The 26,137-nt window shown below is 41.6% G+C and overlaps 1 protein-coding gene across 11 annotated transcripts in view; it reads right to left on the bottom strand.

Annotated features, from left to right (window-relative positions):
• MAST4 (microtubule associated serine/threonine kinase family member 4) overlaps nucleotides 1-26,137 on the bottom strand; it is a 508,313-nt gene that overhangs the window by 184,080 nt on the left and 298,096 nt on the right. Inside the window, exons 1-2 of one of the 11 annotated variants that reach the window (XM_084880871.1) lie at nucleotides 12,431-14,928; nucleotides 8,453-8,533 (exon numbers count right to left, since the gene is read on the bottom strand). The exons of 8 other annotated variants lie outside the window; for them this stretch is intronic. In XM_084880871.1, the coding sequence (XP_084736997.1) occupies nucleotides 8,453-8,533; nucleotides 12,431-12,477 (128 nt within the window). In that variant the 5' untranslated portion in view covers nucleotides 12,478-14,928. Of the gene's footprint in view, nucleotides 1-8,452; nucleotides 8,534-12,430; nucleotides 14,929-26,137 lie in introns of those variants that run through there. 2 more of the 11 variants (XM_084880870.1, XM_084880861.1) reach the window with 2 other exon arrangements.

Raw genomic sequence — 26,137 nt, 5'->3', positions numbered from 1 at the left:
AGTTACAGTTGCGACTCTGACCAGAAGCCAAAGGCAGGGAGAGGGCTAGAAGCAACTTGCAGTGAATTCCTGACCAAGGAGCATGAACCCCTGAAGCCCGATTCATCTCAGCGCGAGAAACAGGAAAGCAGCGGCGTATCTGAAAGAGCTCGAGGTAGCCTCCAGATGGGGGGAAACTCTTCATTCACGTTTCCAACAAGTATTTGTTGAGAATGTACTCTGTACGGGACACCAGGGACCCAGTGGTGAAGAAAATAGGCATAGCCTTGCCAATTTGGGGGCTCAGTAATAATTCATCTGAGCATACTGTCATGGGAAAAGTTACAGAGACGGCTAAAAACCCAGGAAATTCATCTCCTCCCCTTTTCCCCCTGGGACCATTCGTATGTTTATCCCAGTTTCATAATATCTCATCATCCACTCTCATGTTCAATTAGAATATGCAACATCTTTGGTACAAAAGTCAGCTGTTACAGTTCATTTTGAATGCCTGAGTTTCTAAGAACAAACGTAAGCTAATGATAATGAAACAGAACACATCTTAGAAAGTTTCACAAGCGTCACCTAATTAATTCTTGTAACACCTCCAAGTGATATTATTGCCCCCGTGTCTCTGCTGGAGAAGCTTGAGAATTTCTTTTTTTAATTCTGCATTTGCATTATTCCTCATACCGAGGCACCTCCGCGCTTCACAGTATCACCACCACCTCGTGCTTTCAAAGAATATCACAACTGATTCTCCTATCCACAGGGCGGGTGTTAATGGCTGTAGCCACACTTTAAACGTAGGAAATCAGTTTTTCAAAATGATGCGAAATGCCTTTTTTCCTGGTTCCAAAGTAATGCAGTAACAAAATGAAATATAGGGCAGAACCTCCCCCCGACCCACACACACCAAAGTAACTTTTCCATTTACCCCAAGGCAAACACCAAGTGCAGAAAGTGTGGGGATTTTTTAACCGTGTTTAAAAACCGTTAGCTTATAAGCAGCATAATGACTGCTGGTAAAAAAGAAAAGAGATAACTACGGAGAGTCCATACAGTCATTCTAATGCAGTCTGAAACCAAAATTCCCAAAGTTGGCTAAATAAAGTAATCACACTATCTGGTGGAGAAAGCCTGTGTAATCACAAACATGCTGGAGTGATTAGACCCCCCAGGAGGGTTCGTTGGCGGGTGCTAGAAGGGGAGTGTCCTGGCCCTTGCCCATGGGGTGAGGTTCCTTTCCCGGCCTGAAGAGGCTTGTCTTCCAGCAGGGCGCACAGGGCCTGGGACCATCACCGCAGGACCAGACACTGTCACCTCCGGCAGCAGGTCCCCGGCTGGGGGCCCGGCACATGCTGCTCAGGTCAGAGCAGCGGCAGACATCAGAGCCGCTGGGGCCCGTGGCCTGATTTCCAAACGAGACCAATTTAAACCTCCTTGCATCATTCTGGGCCTCATCTAAAATAAGTTTAATAAAAATAGGAATATAGGGCACCACAACGTAAAACATGTCCCCCAACCGCAAAACTATACTCTCAACAGAGGGCTGAAAATGTATGCGTACAGTGAAAGGAACCAAGCAGAGCGAACAAACAAAACCCCCTGCCCCCAATGCTGAAATCGGTTTGGCTCAGTGGATAGAGCGTTGGCCTGCAGACTGAAAGGTCTGGGTTTGATTCTGGTCAAGGGCACGTACCTTGGTTGTGGGCACATCCCCAGTGGGGGTGTGCAGGAGGCAGTTGATTGGTATTTCTCTCTCATCAATGTTTATAGCTCTCTATCCCTCTCCCTTCCTCTCTGTAAAAAAATCAATAAAATATATTTTTCAATAAAATAAAAAAAAAAATCCCCTCCTCTGGAAATGGATATTCTATTCCGAATGCGGATTTAGGTGACTGCAGACTGAAACGTGGAAGGGAACTGTAGATGGTGCAGTTTTATGCCGCAGAATAAGAGCGCGGGCTCTCTTCTACAGGTGCTCGAGTGAGGACCAGGCCAGCCGCTTTCTAGACGTTGGTACGTGGGTATAATCTTTGGTCCCCACAGGCATGGTGTGAGATCTGCATGCGCCAGTGTTAGTGGAGCACTAAGCCACAGCACATGCAAATACCTGAGCTCTTCACTCTGGCCTCCCGCCCAAGCCAGTAGATCAAATAGGGACGTCAACATGAATAAGTGGAGGCACAATAAAAACTTGAGAAGCATCATGACGAAAACCCGAAGCCCCCCCCACAGCCTCCTCCTCCACAGGCCCGAGCAAGGCTCTGATGGACTCCGTGCTCCCGGGACCCAGTGGTCTGAGCAGCTCTGTTTCCCTCTGAGCTCGCAAGAGGTCATCCTCTGGCTCAGTAACTTTTAGCAGGTAACACAGTATCAGCTCAAAAAGTAATGTGCTCCAGAAAGACGGAAGGAAGCCCCCTCAGCATTTTTCCACAGTGAATGCTGACACGCCCTTGTCCTCATGAATGCTAACACGTGAGTCTGTTATCCTCCTACTCCCTTCCCCTTAGTCTCAGAGACACAGCATCTCCTTCTCCCTTCTTTGGATTCTTACAAGCAACAGGAGCCCCCAGGGGGAGGCAGAAACCCGGGGAGGCCCAGAGGATGCTGCCCGTCGGCCACACCGCTTCCGAGGCCCTGTGGTGACGTCAGCCCAGCCCTCGCCCATCGGACACGCTGAGGGCTCACAAACCAGCTCATCTCTATAGCTCTGAGTGTCTGCACTAAGCAGACCCGGGCCTCCATCACAACTCGGAAACAAAACCCAGGGACGCAGAAGACAATTCACACAAGCACAGGAAAAAAAATTGCCATCTGATACCAGTTTCTTCCTATTTTTATAACGTCCTTTATGAAGCAAAAGAAGGAAAAGGGGGAGGGAATAAAGAAGACAAATGGTCCTGCTCATCCCACAAAGTAACGGAAACCGAAACGGCTTGGCGGCCAGGTGACGTTCCCACACGTACAGGTTCCCTGTGAAAAGCAGACACAGAATCGTAACATACTGCCGGGTATTTGGTAAATGCTTATTATGCCTGCCCCTCACCATGGCAACAAGTGAAGTGAGGGGAATTCAGGCAGCCGTGGGTACTCGGTAGCCATTCCAGCAGCATCAGACACAGGGACAAGCTTCTGGAAAAACGGACATTGGTCCTGATGCCTCCTCTGTGAAGGTACTGCCTGCATGTTCCACCCACTACTCTGAGGACCCCCAGAGGTCCCATTCTCCCTAACACAGACTCACCAGGCAAAATGCCTCCAAGCTATGATTCTTACTCGTCCATTGTCAGTGAGGTTGGGGATTTGCAGATGAAGACAATGAAGGTCCATGAAGTTCATCACTTGGGCAAGGTCACGAGGCTTGGATGTGGTGGGGGCGGTGACCAGGATCCAGGACCCAGGAACTGACTCCTGGTCTGTTGGGCTCCCACACTCAGTTCCTCCAGGGCCCGCAGGTAATGGGCGTGAAGGAAGCCAGCCGGATGGGGTCTGCGGTGCCCTGGAGAACAGGGTCCCCATCCAAAAGGGTGGCAGGGACCCAGCTCTAGACTAGGCCACACTCACCCCAGGAGGGATATGAACGTCACTGAAGACCTGAAGGACTTCATTTTCTTCAAAGTAGCCCCCTAACATCCCCAATTCATACTCTCTAGTTGGTTCAAAGCACATTGAAAGACCACAACGGTTTAGCTTTGTCAGCTCTCTACTGTACACCCAGTGCTGTGGTACAGTCAGCTCTGAGTCTCAGAGTGGCAGTGGAGCAGGTATTCCATTCCACCCCTCGGACCTTACATTCTAACCACCTGTCCTTCCAGTGACTAATCCTCTGCCGTGACTTCCAGATCATTTTCTCTTCCCCGCATCATAGCCAGGCACATTTTCCAACACACCCTGAGGTTTACCTTTCTTTAATAAAGCTTTTCTCCTTTGTCCCTGAACCTTCATCTATAACGGATACACGGTCTTCACATTTGACAGCCATCATTTAATATTTATGGAAGAATCAAAACACATGCCCTACTTCCCAAGGTGCTGGCGCCGTTCTCAGGGCTTCTGTACCACATACGTGAAAACATGAGACTAGGCTTGAATCCCAGCGAATAGCAGTCATTTATTCCATTCATACATACTGGAGTGTCAGCCACTATTCTCGATGTGTGGTTACACATTTGGAAAAAAAAAACCCACAACAGACCAAAATGACTGTCGCCATGAAGTTTATAGCACTTTGACAATATTCTCAGAAACTCGTACTGTGACCTACTAGCCATGTGGCATGTGTGTTCTCCGTGAAACAGGGAGGGAGCGCTGGGGAGAAGGAATGGGATACCCGCTCCACTGCCACTCTGAGACTCAGAGCCTGCTGTCTACTAGCTTGAGACTCCAGGAGCCAAACAGGAAGGCCAATAAAAGGACAGACGAAGTGAAATAGGGGTACGGAAAGCACAGCAGACGCTCTGAGGGTTGCCATCCACTCAGAGGTGGGCTGTGAAGTGGAAAAACGAAAGTACATCCCTGTGTTGTGACAGAATGTCCCTGAGCCATGGTGGCAGGCCCTCAGCTGCTTCCTGGGTCCCTATGAAGCGGAAGGCATGCTCAGCGCCAGGGAAGATACTGAGAGCGGAACGTGAGGGAGCTCCTTTGCAATCCTGCTCTCTAATCACAGTCCCGGTGACCAGCAGCACAGGTTACACCCACATCCCTCATCAACACTGGCATCATCCTAACCTGCACCCCACCGAAGGGTGGTCCATGTAAGTAAGTAGTGTGGACCATGGAAATCCTGAGTAGCTGTGTATGCTTCAGAAGGAGGAAAGGGAAGAAATGCCAAGATTCCTCTTAAGATTCTAAAAATGCTCTCTGTCACGTTGGTACAATAAACTGATATTTGGTCCATTTTATTTTATTTTATTTTTTAACTTGTGGACAAATGGCATATTTTGCCTCTCTCGCTCCAGTCCTGCAGGAAGACTATGAGAACATCAGCATTTCAGGATGGAAGGCCTTTTGGGGAAAATGTGGTCCAATATTCTGCTCAATGTAGGAATGACCTCTGCTTCTTCCCAGATGGGTGGGAAGTTGGCCTTCCAGTGAAAACTTCCTGTGGCATGAAATGGACGGTCTGATGAGGCAGCCCATCCTACATGCAGAAAGCTTTCTTAGGAAATTCTACCCCTGACACTGAGACAAGCTTTGCCTTGCTGTAACCTCTCAGCAGAAGTGTGAAGCTGCATTCCCAGGGCAAAACAAACGAAACTTAACTTGCACTTAGCAACACTGAGCTGCCAGGGAAGGTGCAGATCTCTTCTCTCTGTGCCTTCTGGAGGCCTGAGCCGGAGGCGCCGGGAGGAGGAGAGCCTCTCACCCCTCAGCACAGCCTGCCCCAGGCTTTTCTTTGAAAGGAACAGTCTTCATGGCCATATTTAGAAACTGTGTCAGCACCTCCAAAGGGCACAGGCACAGTGATGCTCGCCGCCACCAGTCTTCCCTGGACCTCTAAACCCCACTCACAGAGGAGAAACAAAAAAGAAATCTCACCCATCACAATTGATGGAAGAAAAATAAAATTCTCTTCAGGGATGCAATGCATGCTCTTCTGTGATGGCATCGTGAACATATTTGGAATCTCTCCAATTCATATTAAGCAATCGTTTTAGGGCCCACTATCAGATAAACCCCATTCCACGCTGCCAACCACATATCTCTTATCTAGAGATGTCTTCATTACTCATCCTTGGTAAATTTGCCTCCCTCTCCACCTCTGCTTTCTTGGGTTCCATTCAGTGAAGGCTAGCAATCTCAGTGTCGATCATGCATTTGAAAATATTGCCTGAAAATCTACTATGGACACCTTTTTTTCTCATCAACTTCTGTGCAAAGATTGCTAGGCGAGCTACACGTTCTGGCCTTCCTTGTCCTTAGGTGTAGTCAGAATACTAAGCTCTGGGCAGTGAAGTATGACTGGGAGCAATGCAGGCCACCTTCACGTCTGGCATTGCACCACCTCCCATTCTCTCTTCCCTCGCACCACCAGCTGGATGTTCACGCCCAGGGCAACCCTGAAGACCAGTTGTTGGAAGATTCCCTGAATCCCCCCGTGACTGTGTGGAGCAGAATCTCCCACACTCTCAGTCTGTGAGTGAGAATCACAATTGGATTGCTGTATATTGACCTGGTGGTTGATTTCTGAAGAGCACTGTTCACATAGCTTCTATTTTTCAATTCATTCACTTATTCATTCTTGAATAAACATTTCTCAAACACTTACTATATGCCAGGCATTGAGAGAGGCACTGGGGAAAACAGAAGTGACTCAAGGAGGTCACAAGGTCTATCTAAATCAGATAATTAAAACTCCATATTCATGATCTCATAGCAATAGGTATGTCTTAAGTTAGCCACAGTGGGAAGATATGAGACTTTGTTTTGAATCCCAGGCTAATTAAGTGACTTAATTTCTAAGTGTGCTAGCATCTTCATCCATAAACAGAAGCAATATGCTTTCCTGCCTCATAGTGGTGTCAGGTGGATTAAACTGAATGAGATAATGTAGCTAGAAACATTTGGTCAACTGTATTTTGTAAATGTCAATTTAATTCATTGCAATTGACTCATGAAATATAGTGCCAGCATCCTCATTGCAGTTTCTGCCTAAAGTTCAACCGATTCTTTTTACTAGTAAAAGTAAAATTTCTCAGTCTGATCTCAGATTGGTTATTTCCTTATTTAAAAAAAAAACAAAACTCCAATACACTCGAATCTTGGCATAATGACAGTCAAATTTTTTAGCTCAAGTATTCAAGACCCTACATAGCATATTTCCAAATTCATTTTTAAGTCCACATCAAACTCTATACGACCCCACGCTTTTCTCTGTTCTATCCACCCTGTGTTCTAGCTGCACACACCTTTTCTACAATGTATCACACTTTCTCAGCCCCTTGTCTCTGTTTAATTCTTTGTCTGTTTTTGTCCTTCACCACCATCTCTCCCCACTGAAACCCCAAGATTTGTCAAGGTCTAGCTCAAATATTATCAGTTCCAAAAACCCTTTCTCCAAAAATATTCTTCAGAGCTTCATTCTCCTCTGTACTGCCCCGGCCTTCAGTCTGACCCTTTCCTCCTCCACTAGTGAGAGCAGCTTCATTTTGAATAGCCCATTGTCTTTAAGAAGAAAAAAGAAAAGCAAATGTGAGCATTTAATGAAGACATGCGATGCCGAAGAAAAAATTCAGAAGACAGTCCAATTACCTGTGGTTGGATCACCAAAAATAGACAAATTACCAGCGCAATATGATTCTCTGGATTGCCAAAAACTTGCCTATGTTTTAAGATCTGTTCTATTCAGAGCTTCATAAAAGCAATTACATGGAACTTTCAGGTTGAAAGTCATTTTTTATAATATTAAATGTAATTCTATCAGCAAAAGAGTAGAACCAAAGTTCAAAGCCATTACTTCATTTCCCTAGTCAATTCTTCTTCACAGATTTTATTTAAATCTTATTTTAGAAAAAAATGAGAGGAATAAATGTTAAATTATGGTAGTGATATCATCCAAGCAAAAAGCGTCTAAATTGAACTGGCCATGAGTGGAAAATTCTTCATTTATTTACATACATGAAATAAAATGTATATATTAATAAAGACTTTAAATTATTCTTTCCATCAACTGAGTTTGACTCTATCCCTTATAATAAAAAATAAAATTAAAAAACAGGAAGGAATAAGGAATGCTGGGTACTTTATGTGTCTCATTGGATACCAGAAGACCCACTATACCCATGGATATTGAATTAATGAAAATTCTATTAGAACACATGTGCCATACATACAATACCATCAGTATTTTCTATCATGTATTCTGTAACAAACTGGGCTAAAATGCAAGTAGAGTTCCTAAAGAATTTACATATCAGCCGATGAGTGAGGGGGAGGTCATATATATAATTGGGTGTCCTAAAAAAATAAATAAATGCATTTAAAAATACCAATCCATATACGCAAGTTAAATACTTTGTCCTGTAAATAACGGAATACAAAATCATTCGTGGCCATAGATGTGATACTCTAACATGAATTAGAAAATGTTTTCTAGAAATCGGAATAAATTATATCATTATGCAAGATCCATAAAAAAGTGGAATTTAGTGCAGATCATTTGCTAGGAAAGCAAAAGGTATCACTGTAATATTTACACAGGAGACAAACAAACAACTAGTCACCAGACACTGAGTGCAATAACTGCACGAGATGCTATAGGGAACAAGCACAGTGCCCACTCTCAGTGCGCCTGCAAGTCATCCAGCAAACTACTCAACCGGTCTCCGCACTCTCCACCTTACAGCTAGGACAACAATTAAGAAGAAACTGTTTTATTGTGCATTGCAGAGTCCAAAGTGCTCCAAGACCGTAGCGGGAAGGGAAGGGGGAGACACAGCAGCCTCCGCAGGCACTGGAGCGTGCTTACCTCCAGAAGTGAAAAGCGAAGAGAGGACTACAGGGACTGGCTGGGCTGGATGGGGTTGGACTCAGGCTCCGTGGAGTGAGACTGAAAGTTAAAATAATGTCATTCCAAGTGGGAGAAATGGTGGCAGTAAAAATAGCATAGCTCATTTAAGGGACGGTGCTCCCGTTAGGCCAGAATCACTCCAGCATGCCTATCAATACCACTGGGCAATCATCTCATCACTTGTCCTTTTTCAGCTTTTAAACGCAGAACAAGTACAAGGCTTCCTGCTGAAATCTACATGTTCAACACTACTGCTGCCATTTTCATTTGTGCATGTCCTTTGTCACAAAGCAACCTGGCAGACACTTTTGACGTGTGATTTTTGTAAAGAAAATGCAGTGCTGCTTTATAGGGAGCACATTTTATTTCCAATTTAGAATCAATGGTAAAATTTTAGAGAACCAAAAGGAAGTGGTTTTCACATAGTAGAAAATTCAGGTTAAATACTGTAGATTTTAAATAGCCAAGCAACAAACCCTTCCATACAGGAAGAGATATCTTTAAGGACTCCATAGGAAAAGCACCCAACAACATTTCTCTGGTCCTCAGGGGCAATGATCAAATATACTTATAGTCATAATAAATATCTTCAAATTTTCTTACATAGAGCTATAAACTATTTTCGTTTCAGAGATTTTTTTTCAAATCCATCTATCCATGGACTACAATAATCCCCACCCCGCTCCATCCCATCCACACCACCAAATGCACATCCCATCCACACCACCAGCCAACTCTCAAATATCCATCCTGGGGTGATAAGTTGCTAGTCCCTTTATCTTTTCCCCTCTTTTGGACTCCTGTCTCTTTCAGAGAAGAAAGAAAACTTAAGTTTGTCAGATATCTTACTTATAAGCATTTTGACAACAGATCTATCAAAGTATGAAGTTAATACTAGCCAACTCCCAATTATTTTTACATGGGGAAATCAAAATAAGAATTAATGTGGTATTAAAGCTGCAGCGAGCACAAGGTCCTCCCGCTACAAGCAATGGATCTCTTCTAGAACATTCTGCCTCTCCACACCGTGTTCCTACCTCCAAGAAAGGGGTCGTGGGGCAGAGCTGTCTCCTGGCTAATTCAGTGAGTTGTGCCTCTTCACTGAATGGAACAGTGGCTACAGATACTAAGAAGTCAGATTCGGGCTTACCCAATTCTTTCTGCTGTTGCTGTTTCCCATTACATGGATAGTTGAGAACTGGCTGTTATTTGTCTTACTGAAACATAAAATTAGTGCTCAAAATGCTCCAATTTATTAAATAAAATGTTTTATTCTTCTAAAACCATTCTCTGGTTTGCTGTCAGCTCTTGGTAAACTAAGACACTGGTGTCCCATATATTCAGAGCACATTAGAAAAGCGACTGCCCTTAAACATACTGTACTCGAACTTAGCAGCTCACTGGAAAGCTCTCAGGAATGCCCGCGGATAAAGCCATCCATGTATCTAGGCCAGTCTTATCTGCCACCTTCCAGGCCTAAAATAAACATGGTCAGGCACTGACACCACCCCAGGTTTCTAAGCTGAGGCCTCTACGGTGTGCTAACAGTGTCCATGAATGTAATTCCACACTTCATTAAAAAAGAGAAAGGAGAAAAACAACCCCCCTTTTCCCCCAGAAACTGGAAAGCCATGCTTAGGCTAGCTACAAGTCATAAACCTCTGAATAAATGATCCATTCATTTCTGAAATATTTACATATTTGGTGTCTCACAGCCAGAATCTCAGTTTCTGGAACTCGAATCTAAAAATGCCCCATGCTACTGATAAGTGACATGGGAGATTCTGAATTGAATCTACAGGGTATACAATCTGCTAGTAGAGTAGTTCCTGGCTGCTTTCCTGAAAGAACAAGAATAGTGTCTCATGAGAAAACACCCAAAAACTCTTCCACACATATGGTCTGCTAGAAGGGCCCCACATAATTAAAATTATATACTACACATGAAGTCTTCTTCCAGTAAAATCTGCGATAAGGCTTCCCATGATAACCTTTCTCTACAGTGTCTGGAAACTGACTTTACCCAACACTGAGGAACTCACTTCCTCCATGAATGAGTGTGAAATTAGCTATGTCTGCCTAAGAGTAACTTCACATCTCAAGTTACACAAAATGTTCAAATTGAACTTCAGGCTCACACTACAATGACATTTGAGGGTGATCCTATGTTCTATTACCTCAAGCTGAAGGGGAGGAGCCATCTATTTCAAATGCACATCAGTATTTACGAGGGTAGAGGCTCAAATGAGGGTGTGTGGCCTGAAAACAAAACCCAACTCAGGGAATCCCCTGTGTGATTGACCCATATGTCCTGTTCATGCTTGGCAAAGCCATCAAAGCTGAGGTGGCACACCTTGGCCTTCCAAATTATAAACAGAACATCTGATAAACTGAGTTTGTATTTTTAAAAGTTACTTTGAAGTGTCTCTTGATGTGGATGAGATGCTGAAAAAGAAAGAAAGGAAAGAAGGAAGAAAGAAAGAAGGGGGAAAGTTGGGGGAGGGAGAAAGGGAAGGAAGGCATAATATAAAATGATATATATTAAGTCCAAAGAAAACAAGGAAGCAGCACAACCAGAAGCTGGTAAAAGCAAAATCTGGGTCTTAAATAGAGCTATGGGCATTTCAGCTGAGGATTTCCAGAATGTTGGAGAGAGGAGGGTCATCAATATATGCCATTAAAATACTCCCCATCCATGGTGAGGGCTGAATGTTGGGATGGAGATGGGGGCAAAATACTAGGGTGACAGGTAAATACTATTTATATCTCTATTATGAAAAATACCACATCTAGCAAGAAGGCCGGAAGAGCCCTCTAACTTTTGATAAGTAAGACTCGTTAGTATTAAATTGGTATACAATTTTAGAACAAGAACTGATGAGGAAAGTATTCCAATCACTTCAGAAATGTCCTGGTGTTATTCATTTACTAATGAAGGAAATAATTTCTCTTGCACGACGCATCTACAGAATTCAAGAGAAATCATTAATATTAGGAACTGGGCATCATCCTCTTTAGAAGCAGCCCAGTCTGAGATAATTTGGGTTGTACAGATTTCAACCAAAATGTAATTCTATTTCTCTATTGTAAGTTAGGAAAAAAAGGATATCTATGCTTTTCTACCAATTTACATTTTACTGGCTATTTTTTTAAGGGTGCCAGCGCAGACTAACTCAGGCTTCTGCATCTTTGACTAACAGATTTAAAATAAAAATTTGCTGACACTTCCTGCAACACAGATGTTTAACTTCTGCGCCACAGATCAGATGTGGACATTTTCAGGAGGTGACATCAAATCAGAAGGTGGTCAGATGAGTTAATGGGTTAAAAAACAAACAAACAAACAAACAAAAACAAAAAAAACAGCTAAGCAAATCCAGAGCTCAACTAGGTAAACACACGGTACGCAGTGGCTGGAGAATCCGCAGAAAGCATTCAAAACGTACTACAGTTCATTAATATTCTGTTGCATAGATAAAACATGGATGGCATCTAATGAATGTCACAAATAACCCTTCCCTTCACTCTAATCCATTGCCATGTCTTCTGTGTCAGTGCAGACAGCGGCCTTTCTTTAGGAAAAAACAAACAGCGCGGGGATAAACAGTAGAGAGAAAGAGAGAAAGACAGATACACCATGGCCTGCTGACACATTCTTTCCAAATGAGCTGTTAAGATGTTTCCAGCGGCTGAGGTTTAGTAACTTTCAATAATGCAGCAGTGCTTTCCCTCAGACACTGCAATGCAAAAACAACGCAGGGTCTGGGTTTCCACATCAGCTGAAACCGAATGCCATGCGTGTGAGACATGTTCCTCCACCTCACACTGCAGTGCTCTGAGGCTGTCAGTACCAACAAATGCTAGAGAGCTATTGGTGGCAGGAAAAGCGGGTGCCATGCAGAAAGCATTAAAATATTAAAGACAGACAATACTTACTCCAAGGTCAGCCCCGGAATCTGCAGCCTTTCCCGCTGGGCTTTCATGGTTGTGATATGTGAGCACACTCTATTGTAACCATGACACTCGTCCCCCGCCAGCGTCCCGGCGATGACAGAGAGCCAGGGCGAACCTCTGTGAAGGACTGGACTAACAGTCTCTCGAGGAGGAGGGAGAGCTGGCAAGTTTGGGTCCTTCCACCTCTGGCTGTAATCAGGAGACGCCAGCCGCTCTGCTCAGGTTACCGGCAGTGCACACTGCATTGATTTTGTTAAGGGAATGAGGCTTTCAGCTCTGCATATCAAGTAATTGGTTTCTGATTTTTTTTTTTTTTTTTTTTTAAGAAAGTCTCTCCACGCACAGACCCAGTTTTCACCTCAGTGAAATGAAAAGTCCTTTGCACCATGCAGGCTGGGGGGGAAATAATTATAAAGCCACAGTGTCAGACTTTTGTAAAAGAGTTTATCTCAGCGAATCTCAACTACCACCCACCTTCCAGGGATGCTCTGGAATAGAAGCCAGACACCCTGAGGAAGTGGCGCTCACTCGTGGTGGGAGTAACAAAATCACGCATGTTCCACAGGAGAGACATGGGGATGACTGCCCAGTGGACATAATTAGATTTTTTTCCTATATATGGCAATCCTCAGAAAGAGGAATAAACTAACTGCACTAATTGGGGGGAAGCTGAACTCAGAGGCACAGACTTTTGTGACCGACAGAGCCCGGCCATGGGGAAATACCAACTGGAGGTGCAAGCGGTAGGAGCCCACAGTTTTCTACCTGCAAGCTGGTTTGGAAGAACATCCCAGGGCTGCCAAACATGAATGAGGCAGGAAAGGGAGAACGTATATTCTGAAGCCTGAGAGCTTCATCCTGAGTTTGTTTATTTAAAGAACACGATTTTTCATGGCATTCAGGACTTGGGACTGAGTGTACTTTCATGGTTACGTATGAAGAACGTTATCTGACTCACTTCCTCTGATGCATTTTAAAATCTGGCAACTGCGGACTTGTTGAGAAGAAATACTAGAACAAATCAGAATTTTTTTTTTTTTTTTAGCAAGAATTCTCCTTCTCCAGCACCTCAAGTCCACACACACACTGGGCCAAGCTGTGGTGACAGAGCTGTTAAGTACTTGCAAACTTCCATGGTTTCACAGAGGACAGAACTGGGGGAACACAGCTGGCGGCAGGGCTGGGATGAGATGCCGGTGTGTTCACTTTTATCCCACTGCGGTCTTTGTACCAGGGACCCACGGGCATGCTCAGGTGGAGCCCTGGACAGAGTGCTGGGCAAAGGGGGAAGTGAGTGCTGAGACCCAAGCCTGCATCATGGCTCTGGGCAGCTTCGACCCCACTTTTCCCTCATTTTCACAAAATCCCCTCCTTAGAGGGCTCCCTGTATGTAACTCTACAGAGGTGCGTGTGGGCGAGAGGAAGTTCCCAGGAGATTCCCAGAACTCCTCTCTAAACTCTCACCTGCCAACTTGCTCTGAGTATTTCAACTAGGAGCCACTTCTCCTAGGTGGGCTCACAGAACTTTAGAGGTAAGGAATCCACACTGGGAACAGTCACTGGTTAGTGATAATAGGGAGGCAGATAGTAATATAAATAAATAATTGAATTCATATAAAGGCATAAGGAATAATGAAGATAATGGAACGTGAGGAGGGATCAACTTTGCTCCACACCCTCCTCTCCTCCCCAAACAAGCTTCTTTGAAATGTAAAATATCCAGAATCTCACCATTCTTTCTACCTAAACACCCTGATACCATGTCATGGCTGGATTACTGTAACTTCCTGATAACTAGTCTCTCTACATACTTCCTCCCTGATACCCTCTGCTCTTTTGTTGGGCACACAAACTCCAGAATGATCTCTTCCAGAACATATCACTCCTATGTTGAAAACCCTCCAATAGCTTTGCTTTTACTCTCCGTAAAAGACAAAAACTTAGCAAACTTGGCAAAAAAAGAAAAAGAAAAAAGAAAGGACAATCAAGCATCAGTAGGAATGATAACAGAAAGACATCAAATGTTTAAGGGAAGGAAGAAAGGATGGAGGATAGCAGGCGAGCCAGCCAGGGTCACCTTTGGGAGATACTAGGGAACTACTTCATTAATTCTGAAAACTGGTAAAGTGGTGGGGGGGGGGGAGAGAGAATCAAGCACTTATCCTGACTTCCCTATGAATTGTAACTCCTCGTTAGGAAAATGGTTCTCTTTATAGATGTACTCCAACTGGAAAGTAAAGGAAGAAAGACAGAATTAGAAAGTCATATATTTCAAACCCTAAGTCAATGGATCCAGGCTATGACTGCTGACCCAGGAAGAGAAAGAGGACGGTTCATTATATGCCTATGAAACACCTATGGAGTGGTCTTACCAGAAAAGCCACATCCCCAGGGTCACAGCCGAGCCTCTCCATCAACATATCAACTTATAGGAAATGTAGGGACAAAGGAACATGGCAAACAATATCACAAGATGACCAGCAATAACTAGACTGTGAAACATTGCCCTTTTAACAGCAACCTGTTTCTCAATAAAAAAAAAAAATTATCGAAGTAGGCAAATAACGGATACCAGTCCTATCAACTAACTATAACATACAAAGTTCTGAGGTCCTGGTGTCATACAAATTGTAAATCAAACATATACCAGCCCTGACCCTGCGGCGTCTCTGCCTCAGTAAGAGGAGGCTCCAAGAAGGTGAGTGCACTGTGTAGTATATCTCCAGTTCCAAGAACAGCCCACATGGTATTCAATGAATTTGCTGAAAAATGAATGAATGACCCACCCTATATTATCGAAACCACCAACTTAAGAGACCCACCCTCCTTTTCCTCATAATTATAGCTCTCCAGAGTGTTAGGTAACTAAAGACTGTCACAACAATGACCTCAACCACTGACCCTAAGAACTACAGAGTTGGGACATGTTCGGCTACCACAGGAAAACCCAGAAAGGCCCTGCTTGCTGGAAGGCATGCAACAGGGTAACACTAGAGTAGCATGCCACGTGCTAGTGGGTGGGTGAGGAGAGCATTGGTTTAGAGCACTCTGGTATGACTAAGAAGACATACTCACAACAAAGCTGAAGGTAAATAACCTTCTATTCTTACAGGAAGGGAACGCCAGTCAAAGATGACAATAGAGAGTTTGAAAAAACCCAGTGGCACAGCTGACTGCTGGGTCCTTCGAGGTACTTTCTAGAGTAGGAGTTCTCAATCTGGGTTGGCCACATCCAGAGACATGTCTGGCTGTTGCAACTAGGAGCAGGGGTTGCTGCTAATAGCATCTAGTGGGTAGAGGCTAGGGATATCACTCAATATCCTAGAATGCACAGGAAACCCTCAATGGAAGGATTGTCCAACCCCAAATCAAGAAGGTTAATCTTAAAAACCCTGCTTTAAAGATAAGGGCCAATTTGTGTATCACTAACCAATTCTAAGCATTTTTGGTTCTGATTTCATTGCACTCAGCTCAGGAAAAATACAAAGCAGTCCTACTGTTTTATTTCTTATTCCATATTTCCTCTCTTGGCAATGCTACTAACCTTAGTGTATCTATATGCTTCTTTCTGTTTTCAGGGGAAATGGCATTTTATAGCCAGAGCCCAAAGTGTCTCTAAGTCACGGAAACCCAATTACCAGGCTCTCCATGCCAGACCTGAGCAGTAACCTAGATATGGGAACCCACCAAGATGACCCAAACTACATTCAAAATGAGCTCTACAGCTGCCCAGGGCCAAGGTGGAAGGGATGGGCTCCCAAGACCAGCCATGTACCTGGATCTGAGGCACAAGGGCAGATAGAATTTAAACATAAGGGTTTTGGCTTCTATAAAATTTCAAGAATGGATCTCTACAAGCTCATATTTTTTTTTCCTCTCTATATTCAAGGCTTCCACAAGGAATATATAAAACCCTAAGGCAAGAGTGATAGTGAGCATTACTCTCCTTGAATGTTCAATTATTTATATGTTCTTAAAAGGCGCTCACAGTTGAGTAGGAGGTGGAGAAGCAGAAGAATATAGTAGTATATATTGTGGTAGGCAGAATAAGGACCCCTCTAAATATGTCATAACTCCCAGAATCTGAGGGTAGATTACATGGCAAAGGGGGTTTCCTGGCCTCATTAAATCAAGGGTCTTAAGAAGAGTGGTTTGGATTTATCTGTGTGGATCAAATGTGATCACAAGGTCCTTATAAGGAAAATGGGGGAGGGGCAGAAGTCAACGTCAAGTCAGAGAAGCTGATGTCAGTGATGCGAGCAGAGGTCGGAAGGATGAAGCCCCCAGAGGCTGCAAAAGGGAAAGACCCAATTCCCGCCTCCCAGCCTCGAGCCTCTGGGAAGAATGCAGCCTTTGATTTTAGCCCCATAGGATCCATTTGGGACATCTGACCCCCCAAAATGTACAATAATAAGTGTGTGTTGCTTTAAAATACTAATTTTGTGGTAATCTGTCACAGGAGCAATAGGAAAGTAATATGTAGATAAACGAATATGAACAGTGAATACTGTTGTAAACAAAACTCATAAGACAATAGTGACATAATTATTTTGGGCAGGTGGACGATGCAAAAAATGAGGTAGAGGAGACAGAATAAGAGTTCAAGTCTCATGGTTCATAATAGGAAGTCAGCATGTAATGTAAGCAACTGATAAATGAAAAAGGGCAGCATCAATGCGTTACTTTGAACTGTGGAGAATACCATTAAAAAGCCCTGAGACTTGAAGCAGTCCACTCAGGTAAGCAGGACTACAGGGTGCAAGGGTGAGGCAGACCTCTCTAGCTTTTCATAAGCCTGGTAGCAACTTTCAAAATTATGTATATACATTATGTTGACAAGAAGAAAATTAATATGAAAAAGCAAGAAAAGACAAGCTGGCAGATACCAGTAATCCCTCGCTGTCTGTTTGGATTTTGCTTTACTCACACTTATGGAAACGTTGTCCAATTTCCATGTACTGGTTGTCTACTGTGGAAGCAACACAGACAAAAGCAGAGCTGAGTATAAATGGAATTGTTGGGGCCATGGACCAAGCCATACTTGAAGCTGGACACCTAAACTTTCCTGGTAAGTGACCCAGCAAGTTCCTTCTCCCAGGCCAATATGGGCTGCACATTGCCACTTGTGATACCAAGAGCCATGATCAGAAAGTTTTGACAGCTGTACAAATAATTTATTTATAACCACTTTCTTTTCCATTATGCAAGAAAGTAAAACAACTAAATAAAACAAGAGGACTTGAAGACCACATTGTCACATGCCCTGCAATAGCAGTACAAAATCACCTAAATGCCCATCAATGTAAAATGGTTAGAAATACTGTGGTTCATTTACATATGAAATGCTGCACAGCAATGAGAAAAATGATCTACAATGACACACCAATGTAGACGAATCTTACATTCATTATGTGAAGGAAAGTTAAGTGGAACTCTTAACTGTGGGAACATAAAACGAGGCCACCAGTGTGGAAAAATGATAAAGGGATTCCTCCAAAAATTAAGAATTACTATAAGGTCTAGTAATCCACTTCTGGGTATACACACAACTTATAAAAGCAAAGACTTAAACATATATTTGTACAATCATCTTCCTAGTATTATTCACAATAGACAAAAGGTGGAAGCAAACGAAGTGTCCATGGATGGATGAATAAATAAAATAGGACATATATAAAAACAGAATGTCACTGAGCTTCAAAGGGAAGAAAATTTTGACATACGCTATAACATAGATGAACTCTGAAGATACTATGCTAAGTAAAATAGGACAGCCACGAAAGAACAAATATTGTATAACTTCACTTAAATTAGGTACCTAAGTATCCTATCCATAGAGAAAAAGTAGAGTGGTGGTTGCCAAGAGCTGGGGGAGAGGATGTGGGGAGTTAGAGTTTGGAAGGATGAAAATATTTTGTGGATGCCCAGTGGGGATGGTTGCAACAATGTGAAGGTACTTAATGCCACAGAACTATACATTTAAAAAGGTTAAAATGGTAAATTTTGTTATGTGTATTTTACCATAATTAAAAAAAAAAAAAAGAATGTGCAAGGAGGTGCAACTATCCTATGACTCTACTTACATGGAATTCAAAATCAAGAGAAACCACACTATACTATGAGAAGTCAGGACAGCAGTTATGGGGTGGGGAGTATCCGGATGGTAGTGGCAGGAAGGATTTCTGAGGCAAAAATAATGTTCCAATTCTTGATCTTTGTGCTGGTTACATGGAGGTGCCCAATTTGTGAGAATCACTCCAGCTTGTAAATTTGGGGATTCCTCATAGTCTCGTTACATCTCTCAGGAAAGTGCAGAATCTATTTTAAAGGTTTGACAGCTTCTTCAAACACTTCTCAAATAAACTCCCTCATTAAAAAAAGTTGTTTATATACTGTATCACTCCAGGCAGAATTTGAGGCAACACATAAAAATACGAACATGCAATACTCAATAATAATTTAAGTAACAAATTAAGCAGAGTAAAAGTAAACTGAATCAGAACCAGAGAAAATAGAAAATGGAATAAAGTGACAAATCCATGGGAAAACAGGAACACAAACATATATAAGAAACAGAATCCTAAAGTAAATGGGTAAAGTGTATGGTGTTATCTGGGATCAAAGTAATTATTACTTGCCCAAGTTAGTAATTTGCCCAGTTAGTAAAGGATTAAGCCTGGATTTGAATCATATTTTCTGAACCCAATTATTTTGTTCTTTTTATTACAGTACATTATACTTTTCCATATCAGAAAGGATAGACATGGAGTTATTTGAAAAAAATATATATTCTAGGAGCATTTTCTAGGTAATATATTCAACACAATTCATTCACCAAAAAAAGATTTTTCAGTGGCATTGTGGAACACATACTAAATGAGGTACTTGTTGAAAAACTTTAAATGCCAAAAATGGCCAACAAAAATATTAAATTACACAGGACCTCATTCACAAACTACAAAGCACTCTTGAGAGGTGATAACTGATAATGAATTCTTCTATTTCCACACTCAACAACAACACCAGGGTTATCTCCTATTCCAACACACTACCCTTACTATTGCCCATTTTTGTCACCTGCTTAATTCCTGTGGCCTGATTATCAGCTGCACCTTCTTTGTTCAAGAGCTCTGCCCACATTAGCAGACTTCCTTATTAGAGAAAGGCCCATCTTTAATAGGCTACACTAATAATGTCTGTCTGATTTTTAGTATTTTTAAATTTTTTCAAGTTGTTAATTATACAGCTAAGACTTTTTCACAATTGAAACTCCATGAGATTTTTATAAATAGATGCAAAATCAGAGAAACCAAGATAGCAGCATAGGTAAACACCTAAACTGCTGCCTCACACAATTTCAAAACTATAACTAAAAGACAAAATGGACATTATCCAAAACAACAGGATGAGTAGAAATTCTACAACTATCGATAGAAGGAAAGAGAAAGCACATTGAGACTCACAGGAGCTATGGAAGGCAGAGGTACAGAGGCGCATGCACAGAGAGAGTTGGCAACTCAGTATGCAGCTGGCTTCCTCAATCAGGAGGGAGACAAAAGCTCCTGACTATTCTGAACTCCAGTTTCAGGCGAGACTCTGGAGACCCAGACTCATTTGGGAGAAACTGAACTGTCAGGAAAGAGAAAAGCACACAGAGACTCAGAGGAACTGCAGACGGCAGAGGTATGGAGGCACGTGAGTGGAGAGGGCTGGCAACTGAGTACATGGCTAGCTTTCTCAATCAGAAGGGAGACAAAAGCTTCTAAGTACTCTGAACTCCAGTTCTAGACCAGACTCTGGGGACCCAGACTCATTCAGGGAGAAACTGGTCTGTTTGGCAGGGAGTGAAACTCGAGGGCGGCTTTCTCTCAGAGGTGCTTGCAGCAATTACCTCAGGACACTGAGACCCAGAGGCCTCTTAGGGCGGGGCTGATGGGAAGCCACTGTTGTCTGCTTCACCCTGAGATTCTGCCCCATCCAAGTGGGCTTTTGTAAGTCTTGTCTCATAAGGGTGTCTCCAGCACAGAATTTCTCCCAATGTAGATACAACTGATCCTCACAGCCAGTTGGCCTGGGAGTTAATTTCTCTCAGTGATAACAACTACAAGAAGACTGCACACAGCCCACAAAGGGGTGCACCAAGAGTGTCCACCTCAGGTAACTGGGGAGGCTGAGCCAATGGGCCCTATAGGATACCTAGCACACAAAGCCACTCTATCAACTCAGGAAAGCAGCCAAAATGCTGAGACAAAGAAACAGGTCACAAATGAAATGGAGAAAAACAAATGACTGAATATAAAGTTCAAAACCACAGTTATAAGGTTTTTCAAGAATTTTCTAGAAAAGGCTGATAAATTTAGCGAGACCCTTGAGGATATAAAAAAGGACCAATTAGAAATTAAGCATACACTGACTGAAATAAAAAAAAAAAAAAAATATATATATATATATATATATATATATATATATATATATATATATATATACACACACACACACACACACACACACACACACACACATCCAACAGCAGACTAGAGGAACGCAAGAATCAAGTCAAAGATTTGAAATACAAAGAAGCAAAAAACACCCAACTGGAAAAGCAAAAAAAAAAAAAAAAAAAAAAAAGATTCCAAAAATATGAAGATAGTGTAAGGAGCCTCTGGGACAACTTCAAGAATACCAACAACAGAATTATGAGGGTGCCAGAAGAAGAGAGAGAGCAAGATACTGAAAACCTATTTGAAGAAATAATGACAGAAAACTTCCCCCACCTGGTGAAAGAAATAGACTTACAAGTACAGGAAGCACACTGAACCCCAAACAAGAGGAATCTAAAGCTGACCACACCAAGACACATCATAAAATTAAAATACTAAGAGCAAAAGACAAAGAGAGAATCTTAAAAGCAGCAAGAGAAAAACCATTAGTTACCTACAAGGGAGCACCTATATGATTGTCAACTGATTTCTCAATAGAAACTATGCAGGCCAGACGGGAGTGGAAAAAATATTCAAAGTGATGAATAGCAAGAACCTATAACCAAGATTACTCTACCCAGCAAAGCTATCATTCAGAATTGAGGGTCAGATAAAGATCTTCACAGATAAGAAAAAACTAAAGGAGTTCATCACCACCAAACCAGTATTATATGAAATGCTGAAAGATATTCTTTAAGAAGAGAAAGAAGAAGAAGAAAGGTAAAAATAAAAATTATAAACAACAAATACATATCTATCAACAAGTGAATCTAAAAATCAAGTGAATAAAAAATCTGATGAACAGAATAAACTGGTGAATATAATATAATCAGAGGTATACCTAGGGAATGGACTGACAATTCTTGGGGGGAAAGGGATGAGGGAGGTGTGAGAAGATACAGGAAAAAATCGTACATCTATGGATGAGGACAATGGAAGGGGAGAATAAGGGTAGAGGGTGAGGTGGGAACCGGGTAGAGGGGAGCTATGGGGGGGAAATGAGGTATAATTGTAATAATCTGAACAATAAAGATTTTTTTTTTAAATCTCTCCACTTCCAGGATTCTGGCTGCCCACTGAATGCACAGTGGTGTCTCCATGCACTAAGCATGCCTTTGTCCCTCACAGCACACACATCCTGAATCCTTAGTGTGAGAGACATCTGTGGGGTGGGTTAAGGCTGAGAACTGTCCCTTCTTTCCTTTAAAGAGAAAAAGGAGAGAAAGCAGACAACATTTCTGAGATTAGGGAAGGAAACGCTTTATTTATTGATCCAGAGCACAGAATCTTAAGAGCAAGTCACAGAAGAGGATTTCTGTTTTTAGTCTAAGACCAAGAGTGGTCAGGTGAGTCAGAATTCTAGAAAACTAAAAGGGCAGGTTCACAAACAAAAGAAAAATATGACCTTTTATATAGAAAGGTGGAATGGTAAATCTAGAGCATGTGAGAGAAAGAAGAATTCGGATACTTCTCAGTGAATTTTAAACATAAAAGGCCACATGCAATGGATTAGCTCTTTTACGGAAATGCTATCAACATTTTTGGTAGCATGTTTTGAAACCTGAGAAAGACAATGAGTGAGAAAGGGGCACCAATGTTTGCATCATAACCGCAGGTCTACATTTTTCTTTAAAAAATGCTTATGTTTCTGGAAATCACCCCCCCCCCCCCGCATCTTATATAATTCCAAGTGAAGCATACCCTTTAGTTATGAAATACTATGATGACTTAACAATCCATAATAGATGACCACTTGGAAGTAATGGCAGCAACACAGCAGATTTCGATGACTGGATGCAATGCTGTGGAGACTAGCAGAGCAATGGGAAATACATGTGATTTCTTTAGACTGTATTTTTAAATACTGAAGACAAAAAAAAAATATTAATCTTTCCTTATTTTATTATAATATGTTTTCCTGGCTTAAAATAGAATTTTATGAAAATGATTTTATTGGCTATATTCTGGGAAAAGAAAGGGAGGGGAGGATGAAAGAAAGGGATGAACAAATTTACTCAACACTGCCTTAATGACAATCTTTCTATCGATTTTTATCCTTATATTCCAAGTTCTACTAACCAATAAGAGATGAAATTACAATGGAAAGACTAATGCTGGCTTTGTGGTCATCATATATGCTTGGATATCAGGCATTTTTATGTGACCAAAAAAGAAGTCTTATTCCTTCTATTACCATTAGGCAAGCAATGCAAAGAGAAGTGCATGCTGTTAATGTGGTATTTTCACATATTTGTCACTGTGCATTTTTAAAAAAATACATTTTATTGATTTTACACAGAGAGGAATTGAGAGGGACAGAGAGTTAGAAACATCAATGAGAGAGAATCATCGATCAGCTGCCTCTTGCACACCCCGCCCTGGGGATGTGCCCACAACCAAGGTACATGTCCTTGAATGGAATCGAACCTGGGACCTTTCAGTCCGCAGGCCAACGCTCTATCCACTGAGCCAAACCGGTCCCAGCTGTCACTGTGCATTTTTAAAAAGTCTTTAAAGAGAATGTCCTGCTTCACCTCCCTCACAGTCAACTACTGTTTGCAGCTTGTATAAGCTGTTCCCAAGTACAAAGAAGAAAATCAAAAGAGAATGCAATCCAAAATACAAATATCATTTTTTTCCTGAAAATACTTCTCTAAGTCTATCTCTTCCAGAAATAGTATAATAAAATTATAATCTTTCAATTCAAATATATCACCTTTCCAGGAACACTAAGAATTGCTGACACATGCAACTCAACACCTAAAGATCAAAGAAATCAGCAAGAATATCAAGTGATCACTGAGCTATACATGGAGATGGGTAACCTGAACACACAAAATGCATGCTGCAGGAATATGCTAAACACATATTTCAATTTTTTTATTTTCTCTTGAACAGAACATGAATAAATTATTAAATGGGTAACATTTGGCTTAACCATTATCATTATCTTCTATAGACTTTCTAGCTGGAATTTTTATGTTTTTCTTTTAGTCCAATTTTATCCAGGAGAATGTATTTCCAAAACTTGAAAATGTTAACATTATTAATTTCTAATACTGTGTTATAACATTTAACACTTATGTGGCAATTTCATATACTTCTACCTATTAGCATTCTTATCCCCATTTTACAAGTCAGGAAAGGGACATAGAAAGGCAATAATTAACTTGTCCAAGGTCACCCAGCTGGGAAAGGAAGAGAAGCTTTAATAGCATGCTTTGATAATTTATTGAGATTGCTTTCTACAGCCCAATGAAGAATCGATTGCGCGAATGTTCCTTAAGTATTAGAAGGTGAAGTAGGAAGATACAGTCTTCATTTCTAGCACATAACATTCAATATAGATGCATTCAAGTCCTAATTAACTTTATTTGTATTTACTTGACCTAATACTGATAATACTGTGTTAAAACACCTGCTCCCTTTGAAACAGCAAATACCCCTTGCACAATATACTGAATGGTTTGGGTTTCAAGAAATATAGAAGTGCAGCATTTGTTTGTGAACTAAAAGGTACTTGCAGCTGAAACCAGTTTAGCTCAGTGGATAGAGCGTCGGCCTGCGGACTGAAGGGTCCCGGGTTCAGTTCCGGTCAAGGGCATATACTTGGCTGTGGGCACATTCCCGGTAGGGGTTGTACAAGAGGCAGCTGGCCGATGTTTCTCTCTCATCGACGATTCTAGCTCTCTATCCCTCTTCCTTCCTCTCTGTAAAAAATCAATAAAATATATTTAATTAAAAAAAAAAGTTACTTGCAAAGTGTTGCCATCTTATTCATCTCCAAGGATTCTCTGTCTCAGTCATTTACTCATAGTTTATTGGTCTGAACTCAGACGTTGCCTATTTCAAAAAAAAAAAAAAACAATAATAATTTTCTTCATTCTCTAGTAGTACATTTGTTTCTAACCCCCATTATTTCCATATTCAATCATCTTACCACAATTTTCAATGTTCTTTCCCTTAATGTAGATTATTATTTATAGAAATTTTATACAATTTGAATTACTCTACTTGGTTTGGGGCTTTTTTGTTTTTGTTTTCTTTTTGGTAACAACTAAATTTTATTTCTTTTCTTTTTTTTAAAATATATCTTATTGATATTTTTACAGAGAGGAAGGGAAAGGGATACAGAATTAGAAACATTGATGAGAGAGAAACATCGATCAGCTGCCTCCTGCACACTCCCTACTGGGGATATGCCCGCAACCAAGGTACATGCCCTTGACCGGAATCAAACCTCGGACCCTTCAGTCTATAGATCCACACTCTATCCACTGACCAAACTGGTTAGGGCTAAAGTTGATTTTTTGAGTAGGGCTGTGAAATTTAAATATAACTAAAGGTTCTATAATTTTAACTGCTGAAAGAACCCTGTGATAAAACAGAACTACCCAAATTTCACAAAAATTTTTCCTTTTTCTATTCTAAATTAAAATACTGACCTCAGCTTAACTATCATTTGCTCAAAGCAATGGTCCCTGATCTTCCATTTTAAATTAGATTCACAATGATCCTCACCTAGAACATTCTACTCTTTTTCTTCAGAGCATCTATCACAATCAAAGTACATTTAAAATAATAAATATTAATATAAACCCCATAAAAGGGCCATGCCTTTTCTATTTACCATTTTATACTAAATGCTTAATTAGCACAATGCTCACACATGGGAGGCACTCCATAAATGCTTAACAAAGCAAAGAGTTCATTAATAGTTAACCAAGATTACTGAAAGTATAGTTACAGTGGGTAAAGGCATTACATTCAACTGGGAGATTAGTTCTAGAATGCTTGGTTACCATTTTGGATGAGAGAAACCAGAATTTCTCTGGGCTATCTTGAGAAGCCCAAAGTGCCATGTTTTACTTAACTCTGTCCGAGCTCCTGATGCAGATGGTATCATCTGTGAATAGCAATAATAGTCATGTCACTGCTTTGAAGGAAAGTCAAGAGTGACCTTAACTGAGAGAGGCTCAAGTGCTTTGCCCTACCCTGGACCAAAGTAGAGGCAACAAAACAGCTTTGGGTTTCAGGATGTGGGAAAGAAGAACCACAAATATTGATAACTAGAGGACCAGTGCACGAACTCATGTGCATTGAAAGAAAATTAATTAGAAGAAATTTTAATATCGCTCTTTGCTCTTTCTCTATGATAGAAGTGTCAACCAAATTCATGATCAACAATGACAGATCAAAACACACATGT

Source organism: Pipistrellus hanaki, assembly GCF_964339955.1.
Source record: "Pipistrellus hanaki genome assembly, chromosome: 4".
Taxonomy (NCBI): Eukaryota; Metazoa; Chordata; class Mammalia; order Chiroptera; family Vespertilionidae; genus Pipistrellus; species Pipistrellus hanaki.
Note: the sequence above shows the minus strand (reverse complement) of the source record. Positions and strands in the feature narration are given on the sequence as shown.